The sequence below is a fragment of the Hydractinia symbiolongicarpus genome, chromosome 4 (genome assembly GCF_029227915.1).
Source record: "Hydractinia symbiolongicarpus strain clone_291-10 chromosome 4, HSymV2.1, whole genome shotgun sequence".
Taxonomy (NCBI): Eukaryota; Metazoa; Cnidaria; class Hydrozoa; order Anthoathecata; family Hydractiniidae; genus Hydractinia; species Hydractinia symbiolongicarpus.
In genome coordinates, this window is record NC_079878.1 from 6,296,500 (window position 1) to 6,308,666 (window position 12,167).

At 35.2% G+C, this 12,167-nt stretch overlaps 1 protein-coding gene across 1 annotated transcript; it reads right to left on the reverse strand.

Moving 5' to 3' along the window:
* Positions 1–2,534: 2,534 nt before the first annotated feature.
* Positions 2,535–5,034, reverse strand: LOC130640982 (EH domain-containing protein 3-like). The gene is made up of 2 exons (XM_057447607.1): positions 3,908–5,034; positions 2,535–3,664 (listed from the first exon to the last, which is right to left on the reverse strand). Exons 1-2 carry the CDS (start codon positions 4,808–4,810, stop codon positions 2,945–2,947), a joined length of 1,623 nt encoding a protein of 540 aa, XP_057303590.1. The 5' UTR covers positions 4,811–5,034; the 3' UTR covers positions 2,535–2,944.
* Between the last annotated feature and the right edge of the window lie 7,133 nt (positions 5,035–12,167).

Below are 12,167 nucleotides of genomic sequence, written 5' to 3' on the forward strand. Positions count from 1 at the left end.
ACAGTCTGTGTCGTATGCTATCTTCCAATAATTTTTGTCCACAAAGTTCCATTACATCGATTTAATATTCCCCCAAACCCCCAAAAATAGAATTCCGAAAAACTTTTAGAGTTTTAGGCAATCCAAAACAGTGGTTTCAGCATAGTCGTACGTTTGCGAGAATGATCTGGTTTTCCGCTCTCCCCTAAAAATTTTATTTGTATTTTCATAAAGCATGTTGAAGGCAGAAACAGGTGCAAAATCAGTTTATTAGACACTCGTGCGAAAATATTTAAAATCTACGTAAAGTGAGAGATATATTTTTTTATAGAATATAGCAGTGTGTAGTACCTTTTGTTGAATAACAAAAACAGAAAAAGAGTCCATCATAGCAGCCAATGACGAAAAATGTGCATTTATTTTCACGCACTTCAGAATAGATAGCACACATTTAGATTTTTGTTACAAAATGTGATAAAAAGGATTTGTATTTACTTTGTGCTTGCGCAGACCGTTAAAAACTGCTGCACGAAGGCAAATTAATTTGATTTCGTGCAACAATTTTTCCGCATTGTAACAAATAAAATAGTAAAATATGCCTGGCGCCACAGTAATGCAATGCAACAGAATGGCATTACATGCACAAGAAAAAAAATTGCAGTGGCCCCAGCGTTTTATCACTTACCTTACTTGTATTAAAATTCGCGCTGTACTAGAATTCGCGCAGACCTAAGGTGTGCGAAATTAAGACTGAGCGAAAAATAATCCGCGCGAATAGCTTTCCTATCACAAACTTAGAAGTCGCTTAAGAAACCCTAAATTGATATGTAATTTAGTAACAGTTTTTGTAAGTAAAAATTTGAGATAGTTTTCAGCTGGTATAGTGACTTCTTTTCTGTTTTAAATAAAATTAAAATTACAATGAAACCTCTTTTTCTTCGTCTTCGTCTTCCTCCTCGACCTTTATCTCCAGCGGGATTTTCTCTGGCTCAAGGTAATTTTCGAGCATGAACCCTTTCATTTTTTGGAAGACTTCGTTACTTGAATCTCCTTTTCCAACACATAATTTAATTGGTATTTCCAAGCCCCCTTGAGGTAAAGGACTTCTGCGGAACTTTGTCATTCGTACTGTTGCATTGATCACACCGTTGTATTCAAGGTAGAATTTGCAAAAGCGGGAAATTTCTCGTGGAAGATGCCCTACAATTGAAAGTTTCTCGATCTTTCCTTTGATTTGACAGTATAGTCCTATGGAATATGGGTCAAAAAGGTTAGCTTTATCCCGTTTCACGGTAAGCCTTTGTCCTAACTTTGGTAACCAAATCTTTCGGTACTCGTGAAATCCTCTGGAAGCACAATCAATAACAAGATCATGATCATCTGAAGTCAAATGTAAGTCTTCGAGTTCCTGTGCTCCTTCAACTTCACTTTGGTCTTGAGCCTCGCTTTTATTGTAATCTTTTCCATCTTCAAGATGGTGATCCTGATAAAAAGAGGCATGTTCTTCTTTCTCGCATTTCATGCACAGTGAGACTTTGCATTCTGTCCACCCAGGGTAACTTTCAGATGTTGGCACAGAACAATTTAAACTTCTGTTACAGGCAAAGTCACCACACTTTAAGCAGAGATATTTTGTCATAGCTTGACAACCGACGCAGTTTCCCTCAGCCATTTTTAAAATCACTTGTCAAAATGCAACGTGATTGTTTTCATCCGAGGATGCAATTGCATTGCAAAATCGAACGAAAATTTCTTTTCGAACGTAAGATGTCATTGAATTGATATGTTTGTGTTATGGTTTTGTCTTTCTAAAACAGATCTCCGTTGAAAACGTAATCATAAACTGTAATCTGTAATCATAAACTGTAATCGTAAACTGTACTGTAATTAATAGCTTTTAAAATCTCCTTTGATTTGCAACGTTTGCTTTAGTTTGACGAATAAATTTCAATTGAAAGACATTTCGACCATCGTTTTAGAACAATATGCAGAGTTTTTAACGAGAGTAGACATTTTGGGGTGCGCGAATTTAAAACTGAGCGAATATCTCCACTTTAGGATGCGCGAATTTAAGTCGCGCGAATTTAAAACTGAGTGAAAAATAGTACGACTCCAATCCAAATACAAGTAAGGTACCCTTTTTACGCCCACCTTAACTTTAATACATAATTTAATACAGGAAAATACATTCTTCGTCTTTTAGAAATTTTGTGAAGACTTTGATTAGAATTCAGCTGGCGTAAGATAATTTCTCCGTTCACCAGGTGTCCGCCTTTTGGAGCGTACGATAGAAAGACTACTGTAAAAAGTATTAGAATATTAGATTTTTGACTTGTTTGCATACACCTTCCGGCTGCACATGTGACACCTCGTGGCACTGATGTGTTACACGTTTAGTAATGGTGGATGACAGAACCGCTAAACGTTTCTAATAAACAAAACAAAATGAATAATTTGTTGACGTGTTTTAGACGGATTTTTAAGTGCACTTGATATTTTGTTTTGATAAATGAATAACAAAATACGTCATACAAAAACGCTATAAAAAACAATCCTTTTGGTTAATTTAATTCATCTTTTGTTTCTTCCCACAACTATAATTTTTCACACAAAACTGAACAAAACTATCATCTTCCCATATAAGATAAACATACATAATAACATTTTAAATGTTTTTGTAAACGGATCTACTGAGTCTACTCATGACTGGACATCGTACATAAACTTTCTTTAACTTACTTACACTGAGAAACACTACAATAATTGCCTCTTATTTGTTCAAAAAGCAAAATAGAAAAACACAACAAAAATAAAAGATCTTCGATTTTACCATTCCACAACTTTCTGGCCCCATAAGTAGCTTTAATTGATTTTATGTGCATAAATTTATTGAATTAATCTATAAAGATCTGGATCCCAAAAGAATTTAAAAAATATAAAAATAATATTTTTTATTAGAGAATGTTTATGCATGTTGTCCGAACACTATCTTCTTTTTCCCAGGGGGGCAGAGATGTTCTGGCAAGGAAGTCGGAATTTCATCATCGCTCTTTAACTTCACGTCAATGAGATACATAGCAAGAGCAAACTCTTCTTCGTCCAAATGCCCATCTTTGTCAATATCAGCAAGGGTCCATATTTTGGCAAGTGTGTTCTTGGGCAACTTAGATTTTACCATTTCTTTCTTGGCAGCAGCCCCTGTGATTTTTCCATCAACTGGATCAAGTTCTGCGAACCGTTGGTCATATTTATCTTTCTCTCCATTCGTATTCACCACCCACTGAGATGTTCCTGCTCCAAGTTTAAAACCTTCTGCAGCTCCTGTAGCAAAAGGATTGAAATCTCCCTGTGCACTGGCAAATACACCTCCTTTTACTGTCTGTTCATTGTTTCTTTCCTCAGCTTCGTGTGGCAACATAGCCATTAACCTAGCAATATCGCCACTTAACATTTGATCAACTTTTTCGATCAATTTTGGTTTCATTGTTTGAAATTTGCTAAAATCATGATATTGTAGATTTTCCTGCATTCTTTGGAGATTTGGGAAGTCACCAGGCGAAATTTCGTGCTGCATCTGAATTCGACGAAATATATCAGCCAGATTTTTTATCAACTCTGCTTTTTTCTTGTCTTTGCCAAACATGGGCATTTCATCTTTCAAAGCAGAAATGATGTAAGCATGTACCTACAATAAATAAATAAATGAATAAAAAATAAATGAATAGATAAATAAATAATTAGGAGAATGTAAAGCAATACTTTTCAAGGTATAAAATTTTACACGGAAATCAACTGCTCACAACATAAATAATATATAAATATATATATGAAAATGATTCTCATTGCAAGTAAGATTAACACACAAAGACAAAATCAAAATTTGTTTCTAGAAAGTTTTATTAAAGTTAAATTAAAAATTTAATGTTACCTTTGCTAATCTAGCTCTCTTAATTAAATCATTAAGCTTCCTCAGAGCCGCATTTTTAGGAAGGCTTTGTAAGTCCTGAAACAAATCGGTCTCCTCCAACTCAAACAATTTTCTATTGTCATCAATTCTAAGTGGCTGGTCCCAGAACGAACCAACATAAACACGAGTTACTTCAGGAGTGTTGATTACTTTTCCTAGGGACCACATCATTGCACCATACACTCTCATCAACTGCTGAGTTGAAATCATATCAGCCTTGTTTAATACAATTCGAATTTTGTCATCAAAACCATGCAATGCTTCTATTCCTCTTCTGAACTCATCAGATATATCTAACTTGTGTGCATCAAAAAGCAGAATAATTCGATCTACTCTTTCCGCAAACCACTCCAACACACCAGTAAAATCATAACCTCTGTTGATAGACTGCTTCTCACCCGAAAGAATACCAGGTGTATCAACTAGTGTTATTGTTTCTAACACAGGATTGTCAGTTTCTGCACACGAAAATCTGTTTAAAAACGCATTGCCAAAGGCTGACAATGAACGGAAACTTCTCTGTGAATCAACAACCAAGGCATTACCAGGAATGACTCTGTCATGGTTACCATGCATGACAGCAGTAAAGCAATCTGTTGTTGGTTCTGGTCCCACTCTCATACCAGGAAAGTCTTGTTCCAACAAATATCGAATAAATGTTGTTTTTCCTGTTGAGTACTGTCCCACCAGTAACACCATAGGTTTGTTAAAAAAGTCACTGTCGTCAAGCTTTGGTGAATGAAATTCGTGAAACTTGTATGTTTCTTCTAACGGTAATAACTTCTCTTTATACAACTTCTGTAAGCCTTGTGCAACTGAATCAAACACTTCAGGCAATTTTTGTTTTTTACCCCAACGTGACATCTTATCGTTTTTTTTTGTTTATCAAATTATTTGAACTTTATTAATGTTAGTGCTGTAAAATATATAATCCTTTTAAATATCTAAAGATGTTGGTGTATTCGGTGATTCATTTGTGTTAGAATATAAACACAAACCCAAAAAGAAAGTCTTGACAGTGTCCGCAACAAACCAAAGTAAACGAAGATGACGTCTCGATATCCTCCCGCCTTGTTCAGGCGATGATCAAAGGTCAGGGAATTGTTCTTTTCCAGGCGAAGCCAATAAAATCCGGGAATATAGATAAATATTAAAAATAAAAATTTACAGTTTTCAAGAAAGAAAAAAATAAATTACTTATTCTATAAGCATGACACACATTTATTTTTTTTAACAAAAAGCAGTACTATTACAAATTTACGTGGCTGATTCCACGATTTAAATAAAAATATACACAAATCAACCCCCTTGACCCAACTAAACGCAGCCTTGTATTCTACGGAACGTAGCATTAGTTTTGCAATCCAAAAAGAAGACTTTTAACGAAAAGTAAAATAAAAAGAAATTAAGGTCTTAACTTTTATTGGCATACATAAAGAAATTTAATTTATATATTTTTAAATACGTTCTCTTGGCGAAAAAACTGTGTCTGCTGTGTGTCGACTTTGCATAATTCCTAGAATTACGTGCCATAATGGTTGCTTATTTTTTAAAACTGAAAGTTTGCGTGGAAACATTTTTAAAGAATGAGGAAAACCATATGTAGCTAGCACTCTAGCTAGCTTAACTATCAAATCGCTGATATAATTACAATTATTAGATTATTATTAGCCTATATAGCTTGAGACATTTAATAAAAAAAGTACAAGATTATGTGCTGTCAACAAACAGTTTAAGATAAAATTATGGTTTTAAAGTTTTTCAGTCAGGGAAATCCTCTTAATTAAGCTGTACGGCTTAATTTAGAATGTCAGCTTAATTAGGATGTATGATACAGTCTAATTACAGCTTAGTTACGATGTACAAAACTTTGATCTTCGAAAACACACATTTAACTGAATTTTAGCATTTATTTAACTGAATAAATCCAAATCTATTTACATGCATAGCTATAAACATCTCCAATACATTAGTTTTTTCGTAGCACCCCGGAGATCTGCTAAATTTAAAGTTTTAAAAATATCCGCTTAAATAGGATGTATCACGTGACGTGACATCGTAACTAGGATGCAGTACAGCTTTAATAGACTATCGCGAACAATGAACCATTGTTTATAGTCCATATCTTTTGAACCCGGGGTGCTGGAAATACAGTCCTTTTTTATAATATAGTGGTCAAACTGACGATGAAAGAGCTGCGGCGGTGATTCTGCTAAAATTTACATTTTTTGAGAAATCAGGGAAAAACTGTACCTCCTAATTTAGATGTATGTCACCTAATTAAGCTGTATGATACAGCTTATTTAGGAGATCTCCAAATTAAGCTATACAGCTTAAATAAGAGGATTTCCCTGACTGTATTTTGTTGACATTGTCCTGATCCAACCACGGACACTGGCCCAACTTTAGACGCGGGACTAGAAGGGATGGCCTGTTAAAAAAAGGTCCGCTGTGCTCGCAGTTGGGATCATCTATCTATTGACTTGCCTGGCCAACTTTACATAAAGGACTCTTGCAATTTTAAAAAATGTGTCATAGGGACAGGTGACAGGCCTAACTGTTCTGCCCAGATTGTGAAAATGGCCTGTTTACAACCGGGACAGCCGAATTATGTACTCATGGTCCGGTTATGTTTTTTTGCACTGGTTATGTTGTGTTGACCGGAATATGAATGCTGATATAATGGCTGTGATTGGCATTTTCTTTGAACTTTTGTGAATTAAATATTATCCGGAAAATAGAACACCCCTAAAAACTAGACATGGCGAAAGAAAAAAGTCTTGACTTAGTATAAAGTACTCTTGAAGTAAATACATTTCAACATAATATACTTTGAAGCAACTAAATTTTAAATTATTCTTTTTGCGGGAATTAAGTTTGGTAAAAAGTTATTAAACTTGCGAATCCCAAAATTTAGTATTTGCCACGAAATTTCGTTTCATTTGAGAACAACAACAACTTTTCCACCAGAGCTATTTGCTTGTCAGAAGTGATGATAAAAAAATATAAAAGCAGTCGGCCCCGATTATATTTGTTCTATAAGTCTCGAATAATATTTGACTGTCATACATAAGTCGGCCTGCCCCGATTATGTTTGTTCTACAATAAGTGAGAAATAATATTAGACTGTCGTATACAAACCTGCCCTGATTTTGTTCCTTTTATAAGTGTCCAACAATATTTTTGAGTAATAAGCTGGCCTATCCTGATTATGTATTTTTGCCCTGTTCTTAACCAGGGCAAGCTGCTGTGCTTAATTAGGGCAGCGTTTATTATCCTGACACAACATAACTACTAACAAACAATTCCTATGTTTTTAAAAGACTGTCATAAGGTGGGAGAGGCCCAACTATTGACAAAGGACACTTGTGCTTTTAAAAATCATACTAAAGAAAAAGGAACAGGCCCAACTATTGACACTTTTTAGAGACAGCTGCAACATGGGTCAGTCTGAGGACTCCCAGACTAAAGTAAAATCCTGTAAAATAGGCAACACACTGTTTCAAATTTTGAAAAAATTGAAGACAGGCCTGGCCCAAATGTGGACAAATACAGTGTCTATAGGAGGGGTCTAAAAAGAACAAAAATGTATGGAGGAGAATAAATCATAAATTCTCTAAATATAATTTATTAAAAATATAGCTAAAGTAATAATCAATACAAATACAATGTCATATATTCTGCTTTTCCTAAAAATTGAAGAAACAGACATAAATTGACAAATAAATCTGATAAATGGGGATTAGTAGCACAGTTGGTAAAGCGTGTTCTACTCATCATGTCCCAGTGGTTGTGGGTTTGATCCCCACATAAGGATGTCATAGCTCAAATGGGAGCTCTAAAGATTGGAGAACTTCCTTTGTGAACCACTCCTGAAAATAATTGAAAAGGCGTATTGCTGGTGAGACTGATCACATAAAATATAAATTAACACATAATATTTTTCTCAAATATATAACAAAATATTTCAATCGTGGTTGCCCCGGTCAAAGCAATTCTGCCGACGAGCCGCATTCTAAGTTGAGTCAGAATAACATCATCATATGGTTCAGTTCTTTTTAATCTTGTAACACGTCCTGTCTTCGAACAGTGACAAATGGCTGGCTGGTCTTAAGACTGAGTCGCCAATTTATGGACGTACTGGTCTAATCATGGAACACTTGTGAAGAACTTAATTGAAACTAAAATATTATATTATGTTTATGTTAATGCCTAAATGTAGCCAAGTACAAAAGAAATTGAAAATATTCAACCATATTTTTGTTAAAAGGCGAAATATGTGACTAACCTGATAATCGTTGTAGCTCTGACTTGGGTTTAACACAACAATCATTAAACACAACAGCAACACAACAGCAACGCAACGTTGTACCAATGTATCAGATCTCCAACAAACAGAACAAAAACCCCATCCAACACTATTGTAATTAGTTATACTGTCTAAACACAAACAGTAGGTTAAAAATCTTCCCCACTTTTCTTCAATCTTTATGTACACTATTTACACATCACCAACTTGAAATTAATGGAGCCCACCACGCTGAAGGGTTCTCAATAGTCCCTCAGCAGATGCTTCTCTTTTTGTCAGACAATTTGCAATTTGTTTCTTGCTATCAATCCACTTTACATCTGTTATTTCTCCTCTGTCAATCATTTCGTATATTCAAATAGGATTTATATTTTCCAGTTGCTTTACCACCTCTTGATATAATTTCCACATCTTTAACTGTATCACAGTCCTTGAACTTACACTTTGCAAATGACTTAGCTTTGGGTTTACCGGAACCATCAAACCACTTTTGATCTTGTGTGTCACTGTTTGTTACATCCAAGGAAAGTCGACTTATGCTACTGGTTAGATTATTTATATCATTAATTTCAACTTGTCTCTCCTTTCTAATGGCATCCCTTCTTTCTGGTTCATCACTTTGGAAGTTCTGCAAACCAATATCAGAATTTTCTTGTCTCTCCTTTCTAATGGCATCCCTTCTTTCTGGTTCATCACTTTGGAAGTTCTGCAAATCAATATTTTCAGCACTGTCATCACTATCTCCATTACCTACTACTTCTTCATTCACAGGATTATCGGTGTCGGTTAAAGATGTTATTGCTTTATTTCTGCAACTTTCTATGGGAGTAGCATCAATCAGAAAAAAGCCTGTGTCTCTTTGGATACGACAAGGGTGCACACGGACATACGAACTGCCATGTTTTATTAAAACCTGTTTGCCATCCTGTCCTATGACACTACCTGGGCCTTTCCAAGCATTGCTTGTGTTTCTTTTGTAAAATACCTTGTCCCCAGTTTCAAAACTATCATCACCTGACGTTCTTGTTTGATGCCTTAATGCTCTTCTAACCTTTTCCGCTGATTCACTTTGTATGAATGCCTTCCGTGCAGCGTTCATAGCATTTAGATTTGTTGCAACAATCTCACTGGAAGTCTTTCCTTCTAAAGCTGGTAACTTCGCATTATCGCAGTTCGGAAGATTTGGGTTGGATCCAAAAACAAGTTGGTTCGGACTGTAGCCATTGACATTTTTCAGGGAATTTTTGGCGCTGACTGACCAGGCTACTGCCATGTCCAAATCGACTGTAAATTTATCCTCCATCATCTTGCTAACATTATAACCAAGAATAGCATTATGTCTTTCCACCAAACCATTGCTCCAAGGGTTTTCTGCAGCTGTTGTGCATATTCTGATGTTGGCATTTTCACACATCGATACAAAATCCTCATTTGCAAATTCTCCGCCGTTATCAATAAGAAATTTTTCAGCATAACCAAATATGGAAATCCATATTTGAAAAATTCGTTTGATTATTTCTTCTTTCCTTTTTGTTTTGATGACGCACGAAGTACTGTAGCGAGTAAAATGGTCAACTAAATGCAAGAACCAAACCTTCGGCGAATCTGACCATTCTTTCAGATCTAATGCTACTGTTTCATTGAATCGTCTTGCCATTGGAAAACCTACAATCAAGGTTGGCTTTGGCTTTTTGAATTTCAAACAAATTTGGCAGGAATGCTCAAGCTCATCAAGATAATTAAAGATCTCAACATCATTAATATTTGCATCTATCAGCAACTGTTTTAGTCTTGAACTATTAGGATGACTGAACTGTCGATGAAGTTTGACTGCGGCAGCCTTCTTTTGCAGTGGTGTTTTCTGTTGTAAAAAATTACATATAGCAAGTGCTTCTTCTTTAATGTCTCCTTCTTTGAACTTTCCAACTCTTCCTATTGGAATACAGTAATGACCACAGGAACTGAAAGAAACTGGTATATCTGTGTTGAAGATAATTATTTTATCGTTGGCAAAGTCTATTCTAGTGTTTGCCTTTTTCATAGCTTCCTTGCTTAGCAACAAGGGTAATGGTATTTGCACCACATCTGTGGATAACATCACGCTTCGTCCAGCAATTATTGTAGGTAAGGTGACATTTTTAACAGATGTCACATGTTTACCACTTCCAAACTTGAATATTGTTGCACTTTTTCTTTCAATCACAGACTTTAACTCTCCATCATTCAATGTGTTCAGATAACATTGCAACCAATCTTTGCCACAAACTTTTTTGGTACATCCAGAGTCAAGTATTGCCATGCTTAAAGTTTCTCCAACAAGATTTGTCATGCATTCTTCAATAAGGGTTACCTGAACTTCATCAGGTGCTTGTTTTGTTTTGTTTTCCTGTCCCTGACGTGTATCTGAGCATGACTTTGCCCAGTGAAAAACTGATCCACAGATAGCACATCTACTAGGCTCACCATTTCTATCTAATGGGTTCAATCTTCTATTCCCATCTGCAAATTTTCGGGTATATGTTCTTCTGTTGTCTCTAGATCGACTTTGAGTTTTATTTTGTCTGTACGTAGCTCCATAGTAAATGTCTTCAGTCTTCTCGATTTTGATATCATCACTACCTTGACCAGTCATAAAATTTGAAGGATCACTAAAAATCTTTTTTAGCTGCTTTTTGGCTTTGGTGTATTTTAGTTCTGTTAAAGTTGCTCTAATAAGCTGCTTATGACTTTCCGAAATATTTGAACTGTTAATGAAACGATAAGCTAAAACTCCTTCAGGTAATTCCATATCGTAATTTTTGAGCTTGTTGTATAGTCTTTCAAACTCAATAATATAATCATTCATTGTCATTGATGAAGGTCTACAAAATTTTTCAAACTTTTCATATGCTTCATAAGCTGAATGGTGCGAGTCCTTAAGATACAAGGAGTCTACCTTCTTCACAAGTTCCTTAACACCATCATCAGAACTTAACACTTCAAGTTCCATCTCTAAAATTGTTTCTCGTGCTTGACCAGTCAAAGTCAAAAAAATAGCAGGTGCCTGCTTCTTCTTCTCCAACGAAGTAAATAATTGCCATATCTGTACTTCTTTTTTCCAGTTCTCATAACACATATTAGTGTTATCACCAAGTGTCGGTGGGGCTTTGTAGTGTGCCATCTTTAAAAGGTTAGTACACCCTTTGCTACCAGTGTTAAAAGGCGAAATATGTGACTAACCTGATAATCTTTGTAGCTCTGACTTGGGTTTAACACAACAATCATTAAGCACAACAGCAACACAACAGCAACGCAACGTTGTACCAATGTATCAGATCTCCACCAAACAGAACAAAAACCCCATCCAACACTATTGTAATTAGTTATACTGTCTAAACACGAACAGTAGGTTAACAATTTTTGGCTAGTTCATCTAATTCATCTGGTGAATTAAATCATTTGATTTTTTGTCAAATCAAAGGTTGAGAATAATTATGATAAGAATCTTCATATAAAAGATAAAATAAGCCTAACCTGTTCATCTGCCTATTCTTGTGACATCCTGCCCAGTCACTGGGCATTTTAGTGTCCAAAGATTTAGCAGTGTTTAAAGATTGGGTAGAACAGTTTCAAAACAGGTTAGCATGTAAGCCTAACTTTTGTTATTGTGTGATTGTGTTTTCTATCAAATATTAGTTTAGTTGACAAATTATTTTTTCATGTGAACGTATACCTGCACATAATTTTATTGTGCACTTGTTGGCCGCAACATTACTTTATGTATCCATCAATATACTTAAGGTTTTTTTCTTTGGTGTACACCTTCTATACATCAAAGACTTACTTACAAAGTTTAAGTTAACTGAAAGATATAATGTTTTATGCTTTATATAATTTATGAGGGTTTAACCAACATCAGTGTCAAATATTAAT

Bases quoted from the DNA above. Each gene is read 5' to 3' on its own strand.
- LOC130640982 (XM_057447607.1), bottom strand. From the start codon at position 4,810: ATGTCACGTTGGGGTAAAAAACAAAAATTGCCTGAAGTGTTTGATTCA. The intron at 3,665-3,907 runs GTAACATTAAAT...TATTTATTGTAG, and splicing joins AGAGAGCTAGATTAGCAAAG to GTACATGCTTACATCATTTC.